Source organism: Saccoglossus kowalevskii, chromosome 14, assembly GCF_978046115.1.
Source record: "Saccoglossus kowalevskii chromosome 14, keSacKowa6.1, whole genome shotgun sequence".
NCBI lineage: Eukaryota > Metazoa > Hemichordata > Enteropneusta > Harrimaniidae > Saccoglossus > Saccoglossus kowalevskii.
In genome coordinates this window covers 36,221,042-36,242,062 of record NC_140654.1, presented here as the reverse complement: position 1 = coordinate 36,242,062, position 21,021 = coordinate 36,221,042, and the positions used below count along the sequence as shown (strand labels likewise).

The 21,021-nt window shown below is 40.6% G+C and overlaps 1 protein-coding gene and 1 long non-coding RNA gene across 4 annotated transcripts in view; one reads left to right on the top strand and one right to left on the bottom strand.

Annotated features, from left to right (window-relative positions):
* Positions 1-21,021, bottom strand: part of LOC102802756 (extracellular sulfatase Sulf-1-like) — a 219,694-nt gene that overhangs the window by 91,518 nt on the left and 107,155 nt on the right. For all 3 annotated transcript variants that reach the window (XM_085508186.1, XM_085508184.1, XM_085508185.1), the window contains exons 10-15: positions 11,494-11,599; positions 11,083-11,254; positions 9,734-9,915; positions 7,942-8,198; positions 6,673-6,744; positions 5,522-5,706 (exon numbers count right to left, since the gene is read on the bottom strand). In XM_085508186.1, the coding sequence (XP_085364312.1) occupies positions 5,522-5,706; positions 6,673-6,744; positions 7,942-8,198; positions 9,734-9,915; positions 11,083-11,254; positions 11,494-11,599 (974 nt within the window). The remainder of the gene's footprint in view (positions 1-5,521; positions 5,707-6,672; positions 6,745-7,941; positions 8,199-9,733; positions 9,916-11,082; positions 11,255-11,493; positions 11,600-21,021) is intronic.
* LOC146734701 (uncharacterized) lies at positions 17,624-18,490 on the top strand. Its single transcript, XR_014931642.1, has 2 exons — positions 17,624-17,974; positions 18,251-18,490. It is a non-coding gene; the product is annotated as an uncharacterized LOC146734701 (long non-coding RNA).

The window sequence follows — 21,021 nt, the reverse complement described above, 5'->3', positions numbered from 1 at the left end:
AGAACCAACTGTTATCATTGAGATGACTTCAGGTGGCCAGCAGATCCAACTGTAATCAGTGAGATGAGTCCAGATGGCCAGCAGAACCAACTGTAATCAGTGAGAAGACTCCAGGTGGCTAGCAGAACCAACCGAAATCAGTGAGATGACTTCGGGTGGCCAGCAGAACCAACCGTAAACAGTGAGATGAGTCCAGGTGGCCAGCAGAACTACCTGTAATCAGTGAGGTGAGTCCAGGTGGCCAGCAGAACCAATCAAAATCAGTGAGATGACTTTGGGTGGCCAGCAGAACTACCTGTAATCAGTGAGATGAGTACAGACGGCCAGCAGAACCAACCGTAATCAGTGAGAAGACTCCAGGTGGCCAGCAGAACCAACCGAAATCAGTGAGATGAGTCCAGGTGGCCAGCAGAACCAACCGTAAACAGTGAGATGAGACCAGGTGGCCAGCAGAACCAACTGTAATCAGTGAGATGAGTCCAGGTGGCCAGCAGAACTACCTGTAATAAGCGAGATGAGTCCAGGTGGCCAGCAGAACCACCTGTAATCAGTGAGACGAGTCCAGGTGGCCAGCAGAACCAACTGTAATCAGTGAGATGAGTCCAGGTGGCCAGCAGAACCAACTAATCAGTGAGATGGATCCATGTGGCCAGCAGAACCAACCGAAATCAGTGAGATGACTTCGGGTGGCAAGCAGAACCAACCGTAAACAGTGAGATGAGTCCAGGTCGCCAGCAGAACCAACTTATCAGTGAGATGACTTCAGGTGGCCAGCAGAACCAACAGTAATCAGTGAGATGAGTCCAGGTGGCCAGCAGAACCAACCGTAATCAGTGTGAAGGATCCAAGTGGCCAGCAGAACCAACTAATCAATGAGATGGATCCATGTGGCCAGCAGAACCAACCGAAATCAGTGAGATGGATCCATGTGGCCAGCAGAACCAACCGAAATCAGTGAGATGACTTGGGGTGGCCAGCAGAACCAACCGTAAACAGTAAGATGAGTCCAGGTGGCCAGCAGAACCAACCGTAAACAGTAAGATGAGTCCAGGTGGCCAGCAGAACCAACCGAAATCAGTGAGAAGACTCCAGGTGGCCAGCAGAACCAACTGTAATCAGTGAGATGAGTCCAGGTGGCCAGCAGAACCAACTGTTATCATTGAGATGACTTCAGGTGGCCAGCAGATCCAACTGTAATCAGTGAGATGAGTCCAGATGGCCAGCAGAACCAACTGTAATCAGTGAGAAGACTCCAGGTGGCCAGCAGAACCAACCGAAATCAGTGAGATGACTTCGGGTGGCCAGCAGAACCAACCGTAAACAGTGAGATGAGTCCAGGTGGCCAGCAGAACTACCTGTAATCAGTGAGGTGAGTCCAGGTGGCCAGCAGAACCAACTGTTATCAGTGAGATGACTTCAGGTGGCCAGCAGATCCAACTGTAATCAGTGAGAAGACTCCAGGTGGCCAGCAGAACCAATCAAAATCAGTGAGATGACTTTGGGTGGCCAGCAGAACTACCTGTAATCAGTGAGATGAGTACAGACGGCCAGCAGAACCAACCGTAATCAGTGAGAAGACTCCAGGTGGCCAGCAGAACCAACCGAAATCAGTGAGATGAGTCCAGGTGGCCAGCAGAACCAACCGTAAACAGTGAGATGAGTCCAGCTGGCCAGCAGAACCAACCGTAAACAGTGAGATGAGTCCAGGTGGCCAGCAGAACCAACCGTAAACAGTGAGATGAGACCAGGTGGCCAGCAGAACCAACTGTAATCAGTGAGATGAGTCCAGGTGGCCAGCAGAACTACCTGTAATAAGCGAGATGAGTCCAGGTGGCCAGCAGAACCACCTGTAATCAGTGAGACGAGTCCAGGTGGCCAGCAGAACCAACTGTAATCAGTGAGATGAGTCCAGGTGGCCAGCAGAACCAACTAATCAGTGAGATGGATCCATGTGGCCAGCAGAACCAACCGAAATCAGTGAGATGACTTCGGGTGGCAAGCAGAACCAACCGTAAACAGTGAGATGAGTCCAGGTCGCCAGCAGAACCAACTTATCAGTGAGATGACTTCAGGTGGCCAGCAGAACCAACAGTAATCAGTGAGATGAATCCAGGTGGCCAGCAGAACCAACCGTAATCAGTGTGAAGGATCCAAGTGGCCAGCAGAACCAACTAATCAATGAGATGGATCCATGTGGCCAGCAGAACCAACCAAAATCAGTGAGATGGATCCATGTGGCCAGCAGAACCAACCGAAATCAGTGAGATGACTTGGGGTGGCCAGCAGAACCAACCGTAAACAGTAAGATGAGTCCAGTGGCCAGCAGAACCAACCGTAAACAGTAAGATGAGTCCAGGTGGCCAGCAGAACCAACCGAAATCAGTGAGATGACTTCAGGTGGCTAGCAGAACCAACTGTAATCAGTGAGATGAGTCCAGGTGGCCACCAGAACCAACCGAAATCAGTGAGATGACTTCAGGTGGCCAGCAGAACCAACTGTAATCAGTGAGACGAGTCCAGGTGGCCAGCACAACCAACCAAAATCAGTGAGATGGATCCATGTGGCCAGCACAACCAACCAAAATCAGTGAGATGGATCCATGTGGCCAGCAGAACCAACCGAAATCAGTGAGATGGATCCATGTGGCCAGCAGAACCAACCGAAATCAGTGAGATGACTTCGGGTGGCAAGCAGAACCAACCCTAAACAGTGAGGTCAGTCCAGGTGGCCAGCAGAACCAACTGTTATCAGTGAGATTGACTTCAGGTGGCCAGCAGAACCAACAGTAATCAGTGAGATGGATCCAAGTGGCCAGCAGAACCAACTGTAATCAGTGAGATGTGGCCAGCAGAACCAACTGTAATTAGTGAGATGAGTCCAGGTGGCCAGCAGAACCAACTGTAATCAGTGAGATGACTCCAGGTGGCCAGCAGAACTAACCGTAATCAGTGAGATGGATCCAAGTGGCCAGCAGAACCAACTGTAATCAGTAAGATGACTCCAGGTGGCCAGCAGAACTAACCGTAATCAGTGAGATGAGTCCAGGTGGCCAGCAGAATCAATTAATCAGTGAGAAGGATCCATGTGGCCAGCAGAACCAACCGAAATCAGTGAGATGGATCCATGTGGCCAGCAGAACCAACCGAAATTAGTGAGATGGATCCATGTGGCCAGCAGAACCAACCGTAAACAGTGAGATGACTTGGGGTGGCCAGCAGAACCAACCGTAAACAGTGAGATGACTTCAGGTGGCCAGCAGAACCAACTGTAATCAGTGAGATGACTGCAGGTGGCCAGCAGAACCACCTGTAATCAGTGAGATGAGTCCAGGTGGCCAGCAGAACCACCTGTAATCAGTGAGACGAGTCCAGGTGGCCAGCAGAACCAACTGTAATCAGTGAGATGAGTCCAGGTGGCCAGCAGAACCAACTGTAATCAGTGAGATGAGTCCAGGTGGCCAGCAGAACCAACTAATCAGTGAGATAAATCCATGTGGCCAGCAGAACCAACCAAAATCAGTGAGATGACTTCGGGTGGCAAGCAGAACCAACTGTAATCAGTGAGATGAGTCCAGGTGGCCAGCAGAACCAACTGTAATCAGTGAGATGAGTCCAGGTGGCCAGCAGAACCAACCGAAATCAGTGAGATGACTCCAGATGGCCAGCAGAAACAATCAAAATCAGTGAGATGGTTTTGGGTGGCCAGCAGAACCAGCCGTAAACAGTGAGATGAGTCCAGGTGGCCAGCAGAACTACCTGTAATCAGTGAGATGAGTCCAGGTGGCCAGCAGAACCAACCGAAATCAGTGAGATGACTTCAGGTGGCCAGCAGAACCAACTGTAATCAGTGAGATGAGTCCAGGTGGCCAGCAGAACTACCTGTAATCAGTGAGATGAGTCCAGGTGGCCAGCAGAACTACCTGTAATCAGTGAGACGAGTCCAGGTGGCCAGCAGAATCAACTAATCAGTGAGATGGATCCATGTGGCCAGCAGAACCAACCGAAATCAGTGAGATGTATCCATGTGGCCAGCAGAACCAACCGAAATCAGTGAGATGACTTCGGGTGGCAAGCAGAACCAACCGTAAACAGTGAGATGGATCCAAGTGGCCAGCAGAACCAACTGTAATCAGTGAGATGAGTCCAGGTGGCCAGCAGAACCAACTGTTATCAGTGAGATGACTTCAGGTGGCCAGCTGAACCAACTGTAATCAGTGAGATGACTTCAGGTGGCCAGCTGAACCAACTGTAATCAGTGAGATGACTTCAGGTGGCCAGCAGAACCAACAGTAATCAGTGAGATGGATCCAAGTGGCCAGCAGAACCAACAGTAATCAGTGAGATGGATCCAAGTGGCCAGCAGAACCAACTGTAATCAGTGAGATGACTCCAGGTGGCCAGCAGAACTAACCGTAATCAGTGAGATGGATCCAAGTGGCCAGCAGAACCAACTGTAATCAGTGAGATGACTCCAGGTGGCCAGCAGAACTAACCGTAATCAGTGAGATGGATCCAAGTGGCCAGCAGAACTAACCGTAATCAGTGAGATGGATCCAAGTGGCCAGCAGAACCAACTGTAATCAGTGAGATGAGTCCAGGTGGCCAGCAGAACCAACTGTAATCAGTGAGATGAGTCCAGGTGGCCAGCAGAACCAACTGTAATCAGTGAGATGAGTCCAGCTGGCCAGCAGAACCAACTGTTATCAGTGAGATAAGTCCAGCTGGCCAGCAGAACCAACCGTAAACAGTGAGATGACTTCAGGTGGCCAGCAGAACCAACTGTAATCAGTGAGATGACTCCAGGTGGCCAGCAGAACTAACCATAATCAGTGAGATGGATCCAGGTGGCCAGCAGAACTAACCATAATCAGTGAGATGAGTCCAGGTGGCCAGCAGAACCAACCGTAATCAGTGAGATGGACCCAAGTGGCCAGCAGAACCAACTGTAATCAGTGAGATGATTCCAGGTGGCCAGCAGAACCAACTGTAATCAGTGAGATGAGTCCAGGTGGCCAGCAGAACCAACTGTAATCAGTGAGATGAGTCCAGGTGGCCAGCAGAACGAACCGAAATCAGTGAGATGACTCCAGATGGCCAGCAGAAACAATCGAAATCAGTGAGATGGTTTTGGGTGGCCAGCAGAACCAGCCGTAAACAGTGAGATGAGTCCAGGTGGCCAGCAGAACTACCTGTAATCAGTGAGATGAGTCCAGGTGGCCAGCAGAACCAACCGAAATCAGTGAGATGAGTCCAGGTGGCCAGCAGAACCAACTGAAATCAGTGAGATGAGTGCAGGTGGCCAGCAGAACCAACCGAAATCAGCGAGATGAGTCCAGGTGGCCAGGTGGGCCAGCAGAACCAACCGAAATCAGCGAGATGAGTCCAGGTGGCCAGCAGAACCAATCGAAATCAGCGAGATGAGTCCAGGTGGCCAGCAGAATCATATTTCAATTAGAATGAAGGCTAATGATTTAATCAAAAATGTTTCTGATTTGAGTTTAACTACATTTAGACAACTTACACGTCCAAAGAGGAGGGGTTTTCCAGTGATTATTATGGTGATAAAAGCAATTTAATCCAGGCTTCTGACAGGCATCTTCCTCTTCCTTTAGTTCAACGTCAGTTATTTTTTTACCTGCTTTCTTCAGTTTTTTAGCTTTCTTTTGTACACGCTGGTCAATTTCTTCTTCTGACAGATCAAATTTTCTTTCATACAGATAAATAAATGATGAATTATTCAAATTTGGTGAAAATTGTCTACCTGAGGCATGCATTCTCAAAAGAAAGATCTTAACAGATCTAACAGTAACCACTTTTCAATGCATTGACACCAACAAAACTAGTTAACATACGGAAAAAAATCATCAGCTAGGGTGTTCAAATTCAATCAACCTAGAGATGACATTCCAACAAAGTATCTCACTGTGAGCAAGCTAACATAAAGTCACTTTCTATTTATTTGATGGAAGACAATAAGCTCTTACTTTCATACTAGAATAAGCATTTCATTGGATTTGGATGATATGCATTAAGACACCACAGAAGCCTAACAATACATGTCTGTGACAAAACTAATAGCCTCTACGAAAGATCTAGAGCTAGAAGTGTGAATGGAATTTAATATGAAAACCAGAGTCATGTCAACAAGAGATCTAGTGAACATTAACTTGAACACAAACAATTGAGTCAGCACTCTTCCCCTCATGTAAAACATTTATAATTTTAGTACTAAGGATGTAATGATTCAAGATCTCTAAAGAGAGGTGAACAGTGAGAAATGTTTGCTGATAATTCTAAATGTAGAAAAAATCATATGCATTCATCACTGTAATTATTCATTGCATTTTTAGTGTTTTGTTCCTAAGAAACTTCTCATTTCATTCCAAAACGGAGTTCTAATCAAAACAATGTTAGTAATTTATACATTGCATAATTGACATATAGTTGTGATACATATGCATACAATTAGGCGTATACCACACTTGTCAAACTATGCATGTATAAAGATGCAATGGTATACTTCAAGCAGTCTAGACAGACTAATGTTTTTTATGAAGGTAAGTGACATTTAGAAAACGTGCACTGAAATGCATGCAACCATCAGCTTATCTTGCTACATGTAACATGAAAAACCCATACAAACACAATATGTGCAAATCAAATGCAACTCACTTGTGTAATCTCTCAATGTATTTGTCCAAAACAGCCATCTTATCAGTTTCAGATAAATTTTCTTTTCTATTTCTGCAAAAAATTTGAAAAAGAGAAATCTGACTACACAGTTCAGTTGACACCAGTCAGAGAGGAATCAGACCATACAGTTCAGTTGACACCAGTCAGAGAGGAATCAGACAGTATAGTTAAGTTGTCACCAGTCAGAGAGGAATCAGACCATACAGTTCAGTTGAGTTTACACCAGTCAGAGAGGAATCAGACCATACAGTTCAGTTGACACCAGTCAGAGAGGAATCAGACCATACAGTTCTGTTCAGTTGACACCAGTCAGAGAGGAATCAGACCATACAGTTCAGTTGACACCATTCAGAGAGGAATCAGACCACATAGTTCAGTTGTCACCAGTCAGAGAGGAATCAGACCATACAGTTCAGTTGACACCAGTCAGAGAGGAATCAGACCACATAGTTCAGTTGACACCAGTCAGAGAGAAATCAGAACATACAGTTCAGTTGTCACCTGTCAGAGAGGAATCAGACCATACAGTTAAGTTGACACCAGTCAGAGAGGAATCAGACCATACAGTTCAGTTGTCACCAGTCAGAGAGGAATCAGACCATACAGTTAAGTTGTCACCTGTCAGAGAAGAATCAGACCATACAGTCAAGTTGACACCAGTCAGAGAGGAATAAGACCATACAGTTCAGTTGACACCAGTCAGAGAGGAATCAGAACATACAGTTCAGTTGTCACCTGTCAGAGAGGAATCAGACCATACAGTTCAGTTGTCACCAGTCAGAGAGAAAACAGACCATACAGTTCAGTTGTCACCAGTCAGAGAGGAATCAGACCATACAGTTCAGTTGTCACCAGTCAGAGAGGAAACAGACCATACAGTTCAGTTGTCACCAGTCAGAGAGGAAACAGACCATACAGTTCAGTTGTCACCAGTCAGAGAGAAAACAGACCATACAGTTCAGTTGTCACCAGTCAGAGAGGAATCAGACCATACAGTTCAGTTGTCACCAGTCAGAGAGGAATCAGACCATACAGTTCAGTTGACACCAGTCAGAGAGAAAACAGACCATACAGTTCAGTTGTCACCAGTCAGAGAAGAATCAGACCACATAGTTCAGTTGACACCAGTCAGAGGAGAATCAGATCGTACAACTCATTTGTCACCAGTCAGAGTAGAATCAGACCATACAAAAAACATCCACATTGGATGCAAGTATTTAAAATATAAAAATAACCAAACATCCTTACTTCTTTTCACCAGTAGAATAAACAGTTGCAGATTCTACAATACTACTGTCATCATCATCTTCATCACTTTCTTCCAGATCTTCTTCATCCAATTCCAAGTCCCCAGATTTACATATGCAATATTTACGTTTTGGTGGCTTTGCTTTTCTCAGATAATTATGGATATCCTTTAAATCTTTAATTTTTTCCCTGAGTTCCTTTATTTGCATTGATACAAACTGTGAATGTTCATTCCACGCTTCTTTTGATGATGAGACCTAGAAAAACCAGATACTCTCTCTGAATATAGTAAAATCTAACTTTACTACACACATGCACCTCACTCAATACACTGAATAAATCTAACTTTACTACACACATGCACCTCACTCAATACACTGAATAGATCTAACTTTACTACACATGCACCTCACCCAATACACTGAATAGAACTAACTTTACTACACACATGCACCTCACTCAATACACTGAATAGAACTAACTTTACTACACGCATGCACCTCACTCAATACACTGAATAGAACTAACTTTACTACACGCATGCACCTCACTCAATACACTGAATAGATCTAACTTTACTACACATGCACCTCACTCAATACACTGAATAAATCTAACTTTACTACAAGCATGCACCTCACTCAATACACTGAATAGAACTAACTTTACTACACACATGCACCTCACTCAATACACTGAATAGAACTAACTTTACTACACACATGCACCTCGCTCAATACACTGAATAGAACTAACTTTACTACACATGCCCCTCGCTCAATACACTGAATAGAACTAACTTTACTACACACATGCACCTCACTCAATACACTGAATAAATCTAACTTTACTACACACATGCACCTCACACAATACACTGAATAAATCTAACTTTACTACACACATGCACCTCACTCAATACACTGAATAGAACAAACTTTACTACACACATGCACCTCACTCAATACACTGAATAGATCTAACTTTACTACACACATGCACCTCACTCAATACACTGAATAGAACTAACTTTACTACACACATGCACCTCACTCAATACACTGAATAGAACTAACTTTACTACACACATGCACCTCACTCAATACACTGAATAGATCTAACTTTACTACACATGCACCTTACTCAATACACTGAATAGATCTAACTTTACTACACATGCACCTTACTCAATACACTGAATAGATCTAACTTTACTACACACATGTACCTCACTCAATACACTGAATAGATCTAACTTTACTACAAATGCACCTCACCCAATACACTGAATAGAACTAACTTTACTACACACATGCACCTCACTCAATACACTGAATAGAACTAACTTTACTACACATGCACCTCACTCAATACACTGATAGAACTAACTTTACTACACATGCACCTTACTCAATACACTGAATAGAACTAACTTTACCTACACACATTCACCTCACTCAACACACTGAATAGAACTAACTTTACTGCACACATGCACCTCACTCAATACGCTGAATAGATCTAACTTAACTACACACATGCACCTCACTCAATACACTGAATAGATCTAACTTTACTACACACATCCACCTCACCCAATACACTGAATAGAACTAACTTTACTACACACATGCACCTCACTCAATACACTGAATAGATCTAACTTTACTACACACATGCACCTCACCCAATACACTGAATAGAACTAACTTTACTACACACATGTACCCCACCCAATACACTGAATAGAACTAACTTTGAGAGGAAAGAGTTACTTTTACTATCGACATACCATATTATCACACATTACTGTTCTGTTTGGATAAATCTGACATTTGGGGTCGACAACAGCATTTCTTACTGATCCATCAGACAGTGCTTTATTGTCAGGTAACTGGAATGAAAATGGATCATCTAAATCTGCCTCTGTATCGCGGACATTTCTAGATCTCATGAATCGAGGTTTATAATCATCTATATACAGAAAAACAAATAAACAAGTAATTACAACACATATTTCATTTGAGTCCTCAAGTTTAAGTAATATTTAAAGTTTGAACATGACAGGTCATGTCAATGCTCTAGAACAGCATTTGTTAAAACAAAATGGCCACCAGTTGTCCATTTTGAATTTGATCTTAGGCATGTTTGAGATACATACACAAAGGTAAACAGTGGCACTATGGCCGCTACGCCGAGGCGGCACTATGGCCGCTACGCCGAGGCGGCACTATGGCCGCTACGCCGAGGCGGCACTATGGCCGCTACGCCGAGGCGGCACTATGGCCGCTACGCCGAGGCGGCACTATGGCCGCTACGCCGAGGCGGCACTATGGCCGCTACGCCGAGGCGGCACTATGGCCGCTACGCCGAGGCGGCACTATGGCCGCTACGCCGAGGCGGCACTATGGCCGCTACGCCGAGGCGGCACTATGGCCGCTACGCCGAGGCGGCACTATGGCCGCTACGCCGAGGCGGCACTATGGCCGCTACGCCGAGGCGGCACTATGGCCGCTACGCCGAGGCGGCACTATGGCCGCTACGCCGAGGCGGCACTATGGCCGCTACGCCGAGGCGGCACTATGGCCGCTACGCCGAGGCGGCACTATGGCCGCTACGCCGAGGCGGCACTATGGCCGCTACGCCGAGGCGGCACTATGGCCGCTACGCCGAGGCGGCACTACGGCCGCTACGCCGAGGCGGCACTACGGCCGCTACGCCGAGGCGGTACTACGGCCGCTACACCGAGGCGGTACTACGGCCGCTACACCGAGGCGGTACTACGGCCGCTACACCGAGGCGGCACTACGGCAGCTATGCAATGATGGGCTGCTACGCCAAGGTGGTACTACGGCAGCTATGCAATGATGGGCCGCTATGCCGAGGCGCCACTATGGCCGAGGCACCACTATGGCCGCGGCACTATGGCCGCTACGCCGAGGCGCCACTATGGCCGCGGCACTATGGCCGCTACGCCGAGGCGCCACTATGGCCGCTACGCCGAGGCGGCACTATGGCCGCTACGCCGAGGCAGTACTACGGCAGCTACGCCGAGGCGGCACTATGGCCGGTACGCCAAGGTACGGCAGCTATGCAATGATGGGGTATAGTAGATCCAAACACCAATGAGTAATGAATTACCTTGGCTTATATGTTCTCTAATAAATAATCGCTGTGACTTTTTTTCCTTTTTGCCAAGTTTTCTGCTGCTGTTATTACACCGACATTTCTTTCTCTTTTTTCTGCTTTTCTTTTCATTTCTGCATTTTTTAAATCGAAGTGTTCCATCTTCGTTCATCACACACTCCTTGAGCTGACAGAGTTAAAACAAAAGATGATGGTTTGCAATATGGTTTCAGTTTGAAATGTGTTTCTAAGCTAACATTAATATCTGTTCAACTGATTTTCTGACCTTCTGTTTAAACTCCCAGTGTTGTATTAAGTCTGGTCTGTATGATGACTGATATTCTGGTTTACCTGCTCTGGTTGTCATAGTTACGGATATTTTATTTATCTGATTTGGCTGTCATGGTATCTGGTCATCAGGCTTACCTGCTCTGGTTGGCATGGTGACTGATATTCTGGTTTGGCACATTCCTCTTTCATCCTCTCATTTCTTGGTAAGTAATTTGAGCGTTCCCTTTCCTCAATTGGTTTCCTAGCAATAAATAATCATTACTTAATGGTGTTCTGTGATCTAACTGTCTTGTTATATTTACACAATGTCCTCAGAGTCTTGTTACATTGATGTTTATGGAAAGCTTAATATGTGGATGGATAGACAGTCTGATTTATGGCACTACAAAAGCTCCAAATGATGTTTTTATTTTTTATAGTATAGTAGAAGGTAAATACGAAATGAGTTCACAAAAGAATAGACCAATACAGTTCATTATACATTGGAATAGACCAGTCCAAATGATTTCACACAAGAATAGACCAATACAGTTCATTATACATTGGAATAGACCAGTACAAATGATTTCACACAAGAATAGACCAGTACAGTTCATTATATATTGGAATAGACCAGTCCAAATGAGTTCACACAAGAATAGACCAGTACAGTTCATTATATATTGGAATAGACCAGTCCAAATGAGTTCACACAAGAATAGATCAGTACAGTTCATTATACATTGGAATAGACCAGTCCAAATGATTTCACACAAGAATAGACCAGTACAGTTCATTATACATTGGAATAGACCAGTCCAAATGAGTTCACACAAGAATAGATCAGTACAGTTCATTGTACATTTGATTATGCATTGGAATAGACCAGTACAAATGATTTCACACAAGAATAGACCAGTACAGTTCATTATACATTGGAATAGACCAGTCCAAATGATTTCACACAAGAATAGACCAGTACAGTTCATTATACATTGGAATAGACCAGTCCAAATGATTTCACACAAGAATAGATCAGTACATTTGATTATGCATTGGAATAGACCAGTCCAAATGATTTCACACAAGAATAGACCAGTACAGTTCATTATACATTGGAATAGACCAGTCCAAATGAGTTCACACAAGAATAGATCAGTACAGTTCATTGTACATTTGATTATGCATTGGAATAGACCAGTACAAATGATTTCACACAAGAATAGACCAGTACAGTTCATTATACATTGGAATAGACCAGTCCAAATGATTTCACACAAGAATAGACCAGTACAGTTCATTATACATTGGAATAGACCAGTCCAAATGATTTCACACAAGAATAGATCAGTACATTTGATTATGCATTGGAATAGACCAGTCCAAATGATTTCACACAAGAATAGACCAGTACAGTTCAATATACATCGGAATAGACCAGTTCAAATGATTTCACACAAGAATAGACCAGTACAGTTCATTATACATCGGAATAGACCAGTTCAAATGATTTCACACAAGAATAGACCAGTCCAAATGATTTCACACAAGAATAGACCAGTACAGTTCATTATACATTGGAATAGACCAGTCCAAAGAACAACTCACTGTAGTTTGTTTTAATGTTGAATAAATATTATATTATTATTAAAATCAGTCACAGTACAACAGTGACATATTGCGCGAAATTGTTGCAAGGACAATACTTTTCTCGATTTGCGTGCCGTCGTGCGTCGATAAAAAATGCACGGAATGGTCGGCAGTTGCGATCAAGTTCATTTACTAGTGTGACCTTCGTGGCTGGCGAAAAGCAAGATGCCGTTTAATCTTTTAGATAGGCGTCAAGGAGGAGTGAAAGGCCTTAATTTGGTTCTACAATGGGCGTCATGAAATGTTGGAAAATTACAGTCAATCAAAAAAACTGTTCACATGACAACAACAAATATTCACTATATTTAATATGTATTATTTTTTTGTTAGTCGCAAATTGATCACGGTACGGCAGCTTACTTGTTTTCGAAGTGTTGCAATTGTTGATTAGTACTCAGTGGTGATTATATTAACGTACAAAAATAAATTCGTTGAATTGTTATGAAATGCAAGTAAAATTCAACTTAGTTTTATCGTAAGCAAATGATTTCGATTACATGCTAACGCTCCATGCCATACGATATCCGCCACGTTATCCATGCTGACGAGGTGTGTTTATTGACAAGATAGGTCAAGTCGCTAATCAACCAATCAAAATGATGGATGGTGCCCATGTGCTCAAATTACCATGAACATTTAAACGCCACCACGACGTTTGAATCCCGGTGAGAGCACTGCAAACCTCTTAAATCACGAAGTAAACTTTAAATTTACACAATACATAATCAATTCCTACAACAATAATAAAAAGGCAGTTTTTCTGGCGAAACTCTCGCCAGGTTAGCAATAGTTTCTCACGATCACCAAACCCGAGACACAAACGATAATACAAAGTGTCTAAATACCATAACAATGGGAAACAATACACTAACCAACCATGTGCCAACTGAATCTAGAAGATAGTGGTGAATCAAAGATGGAAATTTGTCTGAGTGGTCATATTTCTACGTGTGTATCCTTAACTGTATGAATTGATATACATCATGAGTATTTAACGAGTTATTTATGTGTGTATGTATGTGTATATATATATATTGTTTCATTAATCTTTATTCTACAATATTTAACTATTAAGCATGTATCTGAACGCCTAATTTGCATAGTGCTTGACAATAATGTTTCATGGTATTAATGGGAATTTAAGGCAATTATGAAAAAATGGCACCAAAACAACCCAGTATTGAAATAAAACTAACTGGTTAAAGTAAGATTCCCAGATGCATGCTTTTCGGGGGCCCTTAAGCCCATTCAACACTGTATTTTGTCTGCAATCGTGTATGGTTGTTTTGCTAAATCTTTTTTTTGTTTTTTTGTTTTTTTTTGCTATTGATCTTTTTGTTTCTGTGTGTGTATTATGTCAAAGGTCAAAATAGTGTCTTTAAATGTTAGAGGTATTAGGAAAAAGTATAAACGGAAAGAAATATTTCAATTTTTACGTAAACAAAAAGCACATTGTTTTACTACAGGAAACTTATTCAAGTCAAGGTGTCGAAAAAGTTTAGAAATCTGATTGGGGAGGCGAGTTGTTTTTATGTCATGGTTCAAACCACAGGGCTGGCACCGCCGTTCTTATAAACAAATCTAGTGATCTGAATATTGGCAGAAATGTCAAAGATTTACAAGGTAGATACATCCTTTTAGAGTTGTCCAAGGGGGATTACACGTTCGTTATTGCAAATATTTATAACAGCGTCCGGATTACTTTCGGAAATTCCGTCGCGTTTCGGAAAGTTTTAATTTTCAAAACTTTTGAATATTTATTTGTGCTTTTAGGTTAGTGAGAAGGTTATAATAATTCTTCATTTCACTTTAACACTGTTTTTACACCCCTCAGACCCCTTTAAAAAGTCACTTCTGGCCATTATAATGGCCACTATTTTCTTAATGGCCAGAGTATTGACCAGAATTTTTTAAGTGGCCAAAATATTTACCAGTGTTTTTAAAATGGTGGTTTTAATGACCCATGTTTTTTATACTGGTCAGAATAATTACAATTGCTTTTTAAATGATGGAGTTGATGAACATTTTTTTTTTATGGGCAGTATAATGGTCATTTTATTTTTCATTACATACATAAAATGACCAGTATTTTTGTTCATGTCTCTAAATATAATGGCCCAGAAAACAGCCTCAATATACGTGTGGGAATTTATTTTTCCCCAAGTTTCACTGGCGCTTCCAAGTACACTTAAATGAAATTTCGCGAATATTGCCTCGATCCCCAGTGAAATTTCATAGTAACGCTGATGCCAGTGACTGCTGGTGGACTGCATAACCTGCGGAGTATTTAGATGGTGTTGAATCATAGGACGATTGCAGTACTGCAACTGGCACATCAAGGTATGAATTTGTAATTATTTTACCATTTTACAGTGACTTCAATACAATATTAGATACTTTTGTTGCTGTTTATGTAGCAGGATAGTCTTTTGGGGCTTTCGTTTTTGTTCAGTCATGGCACACTGTAAGTAATGCTTCATTATTATTCATAATTGTCAAACAACAAGCTCAAGTAGGTGTTAATGAGGATTAGCTCCTATGTTTGTTAATACAAGAAAAGTATAAACAAAAGTTATTTCCAACTCCTGAAATCTGCAAAAAATCATCAACGTAAATTTGTTTCCATTCATGGCAATGTTTTCAAATTATTTTAATAAAATAATTTAACTGACTGCAAAATGTTTGTTTTTTTTAAATTTTTGAAGACTATGTATATTGTTTTTTTTTTTCTCTTCAGACAATACCAGCAATAGTGTACTGTACACTGGGAAATTTAGTAATCATGTATTAACTATACATGTATATATTATGCCCATAACATCAAATACCATACAGAATCCCTTTTTCCTGTAAACTAGTATAGATGATATATGCCTACAGTGTGCAACAGTTCATTTTTCTTTGCGCACAAAAGAAAAAAGTAAAACTCATACTCAAAATAACTTTTAATTTAGCATGGATTTATACTAAATTTCAATTGAATCTAATATTCTTTGCTCATCTTTGATTTGATTTGAATGAGTTGTAGAGATCAATATAAAGGGGAAGTGAATCTTAATGTATGCACCTAAGGTAGAAATAAACAGAAGACACTTATTCGTAGCATTCACGTAGAGCTCTTTAGCAAAGGCTAAGAGGTCCAATACCTTAACCTGTGCTAAAAAAATGTGCATGAATACAGGCTAAGAAATACTAGGTACAGAGTAAATCTGGTCAGTCCAAAGCCTTAGCACAGGCAAAACAAAACATGCATGCATGAACGCTTAGCTCGGCTAAAAAAAACATTGTATTTAATGTTCATTTAGGAGATTTACTACTATATTCATAACTTTTTATTTTGGTGTGCCATTTCCTGCATGACAATCAACGCTAACACATATAGAGAGATTGACTCAAGAAAAAATGTACCGATGATGAGATACTGTGCTACTTCCTGTTATTCTGCAATTTGCACTTTCTGAATTTGCTTTGGTATTGTTTTATAGCTGTAGAACTAACCTTCCTACTTACTCTTACTGAGCACTCATAGTTAAAATTTCTGAAGATTTTGCCTATTCCTTACCCCGTGCTAACCATTGTTTCCTTCTGTGCATGAACTCAAACATATGAGATTAGCTTAAATCTTAGCCCGTACTTTGTGTAGCATGAACACTACTTTTGAAGATACAGGGGGCAAATGGGCGAGACTTAAACAAAATATAATGAAAGTGTAATATGCAGTCAGTAAATGTCCTAGGCATTTCTGGGTCAGCCAAATTGATCATGGGTACTCTTGCTCAACTTGGACAAAAAAATATTTAGTCTATATAACGGTACTTAAATCATAGACCTTAGAGAACAGGGACATGCTACTGTGGCTACCCCTTTCATGTAACCTTAGTTATAATCCCCCTACCCAAATTAACACCTTAGAGAAACTGATAATAAATCTATGTCAACACCACTGTTACATCTTCTCCTGTTTCATAAGCCAAACATGGCTGCCAGGGTGTAGCTACACAAAATGAGACAATTTTGTGGTTGGAATATAATCAGAAAAATTAAATTTGATCAAAACTTGAATAGCCAAGTCCATTCTATTGATGCGAGTGAAACTAAAAATTAACAATTTTTATTCCACTATGAAATCAGGAAAGGGAAACAAAAATGGTAAGTTTTCTCTGCAAGGAAACAAAACTGCCTAAAAGTAAACAATGACCTGTGGAAATTTGTGTCATTATAACAAGTGGATTTTTCATCATATTTAGAACAGATATAGCATAGTGCACTTGTTATACACTGACTAATGGGAATACTAGTAAAAACTGTTTCAGATATATAAATCTTCTAGGTACATGTATATGTATTAATGAGATTATACAGGAGGTTATAATCCACATTGCACATTGTCTCAGACAGAAGTTGCATGACCCTGTTTTCTAAGGTCATGCTTAAATCATAACCATCTGAATACCATTATTTCACTTTTCAAACTAAACTGTTTTTATATTTTTAATATCATTTTTTTGATTTTGAAAAAAAAATATAGAAACAATATTACACTTAACATAATTACTCTATTAGTTTATTAATTATTATTACAGGGATCTTCAATGGTCGAAATATGTAATATTTTCATGATTTAGTATCCACAAATGTAATTTTAGAGCAAATATGGTATTGTATTGGATCATAATTATAATACAATTATTTATTTTGTGAAAGTACCTGGGGATCGATGAAGTTGTACATGCATGGTGGCATTCCCATTGTGGAGGGACTCTATAATTTTGTATGTACACAGCTTCCTACTTTGAAAGACAAAATCATGCAGCTGCATTGTTACATAACATTCTTTTGTCTCTTGTAGGAAGTTAAATCCCCCTATTGTTCTCAGAAATTAGGTTCCCAAGTACAGCAATGTACTGTCCACAGAGGGACTGTGTACTGTCCTAGTCTCTCAAGAGATGAACTGTGTGTATATATGGCACAACCCCTAATATATTCGGTTAGGAAACAATTTGATGTTATTCTGTTTTATTTGATATTTATATTTTTTCAATCAGAATGTACCGGGTATCATCTTTTTGGAAGTATATCTGAATTGCATAGGGGAAAAATTGACATATCACAAGATGTCATTTTATCCACATTGTTATTAGTGAGGACAGAAATATGCCAGAATACAGACACCACAAATTTTTGTTTCCAAAATTGATTACAAAGTGTCTTAATTAAAAACTGGTCATTGTAAGCTAATAGCAATCTGAATTATTTTTTGCAGATAATGACAATTTAAAAAAAGGAAATACTATATAAATGGAACGTAAGAAGTTGAAGAACCAGAATTTATGGACGTTAAGGGAAAAAAAAAGTTTAACCAGTATTGATGGATGCAATGGTTTAGCATTTGCATGTTTATCAGTTTTACATTTGCACACAGATTTTGAAAGTTCCAAGTGTGTAGAGTTACTGTACATTCCTTTTTTTATGTTTTCCCTCAAATAAAAGTGACATCTTTCAACTGGTATTTCATGATTTTCAGCTATCTTATATAGTTCTTCTTGCTGACCCTTTTGTACACACCCACACTCACTCCACAATCTTTCATGTTAATAATAATTAACAGGAAAATATTATTGAAAAAATCCTGTAGAGATCAAAAACATGAACAAATTTGACATGCCTACATCTTTGAGAAAAAATATTTTACACTAGAAAAAGAATAGCACAAAAACAAAGAGGAGAAAAAACATTTTGCACAGCCCCCTCCTTAAGCTAATCGCCTCTCAAGAAAACTTGATGAATATCTGGAGGAGTATGACATTGCAAACCTAAAATATTATTATCCACTAAAACAGTCTGTATGGCTGTGCACTACATCATGATTTTTCAAAAACAAAACAAAATATTGCTTACATATTCTTGTTTTGTCTAATGTTTTCATTAATTATCCAATTTCTGTACTTTATGTGTTTGTACACTGAGCTGAATAATTAAGATGATGTTTTGAAGCACAGTGATAGAGGGACTGTGTTTGAAGCAATGTTTTAACCCCCCCCCTCCCCCCATATGACATTTTTACTTTGCAAAGCTGTACCTCCCAGATCTTTAGTTGTTTATGCATAGATGGTCTTTGGTTATAAATTATTTACTTTCCAGTCATTTTTGAAGTGTAAACCTTTGTCATACTTTCTGCTGTGTTGACTTCCTGTCACTATGCTTTTGTTTCCCTTTGGTTACTAGTAGCTAAACATATGAACGCTTGTTGAAAATCACACTTGGAAGTAAGAGTTTCTAATGGAATAGCAAGCAATCTAATCTATTCCTGAAATTGTTAAATTATATATAGTGTTATTTGAAAATGTCAAAATAAACTTCTAGGAATCTGTTATTCAGTTCAAAAAATAAACTGGTTGCATGCAGAATCTCAGAGAAACAATTGCATGTACATGCAGGAATGGTCGGATGTTGCAGCAGCAGAAGTTTGGGCCTGGATATTCCAGTCACATTTTTAAAATGATTTTAAATAATGTACGTATTCTTAACAAACTGTTACATGAGAGGGGGCAGTGCATGAAATAATATTTTAGTTTTGGAAACTATGCAAAGATGTGTGTTCAGTAATTCAATACCTTTGATGAGCCATTATTAATAGCACACATTAGGTTAGATTTGAATAGATTCCTAGTAAGATTGGTGCATTCTTAATTCAAAAAAACTTAAAAAGTTTTAATACTACTAAATTATACATATGTTTGATATAATTTATTGTAAAACATTAATGTTGTTGTGAAAATAGTTTCATACAAAACGGTGACAATTTGCCAAAATCCTTATATGTGTTGCCAGTGATATGCTAGTTTCCATTGTTATTTAAATGTACTCATCAGGGAGGTAATCCATTACAAAACATCGCTGATCCACAGTAGTCTGGTTTCAGGCTACACCAAGTCATAGTCATAAGAGGGACTTTGACCAAGTACAGGCTAAGATTTAAGCTAATCTCAAATGTTTGCTTATCAGCTATACGCAATTGTGTTCACTCACAGGAGGGTCCAACAGTTATAGCACAGGCCACAGTGTTGAGGGTCTGTGCACTGGCTAAGAACACCCAAACTTGTTTCCCAAGGGAGGCAGCAATTATGAACAAACAATTAAACAGCAATGGTACAGTTCTATAACTACACTGTTAACCGAAATAAACCAACCACAAATTATCGAAACAACCACCATATATTTTTCTCCCTTAATATTTTTTTTTTTTCATTCCTTTTCCATGTTTTATTGATTTATAATGCTTATTTTTTTTTATTAATATCATCACCAGTTTTTTCAATTGTTTTTTTTTTAAACCATTGTGGTGCTTCCGATACTAGTTTGCTGATAGTTGTTAGAAGGGAATTTTTGTGATGTTGATTGGTACACTCAAAAGCAATATCACATGTGCAATTTACGTTACACTCCAAAACGGCATGCGTGCGCATGCGAAACACCATATCTTCGACTTCTGGGGAAGTCGTCAACTAGTATCCCACCAGTCATTAATTACTCCGTACATGCTTCCACACTGATTGGGTCGCTGTAGTAGAGCATACAACGCCAATTTGGTTCGCTGTCTACAACATGCACTAATAAAACTCTGCATTCTGTAACGCCGTTATATACTGTTCCTGTGCATCCAAATAAGTCGGTCTGTCTACGCTCGTGTTCCAGTGCACTTCGCTTCATAAATTAGAATGAAACATGTCAGCAGCAGAAATTTTGCGTTCGTAAACAGCGCCCCTTAGCCCGTGCTAAGGACTGGCCCTCCCAATGCATGGATGCAATTGGGTCTAGTCAAAACATCAGCTAAAATCTTAGCCAGTACTTCATGTAGCATGAACACTATTATTGTACAGCATTATAATACCGTGAACAAACAAACATGCCATTCACTGCTAAGTCAGCTAGCTACACACATGGAGCTCTATGCTAGACCCCCCCCCCCCCATATAACTTACTGAACCACCCAACACCGTTTTGTACACATGCAGTAGTCGTGGAATATTTTCA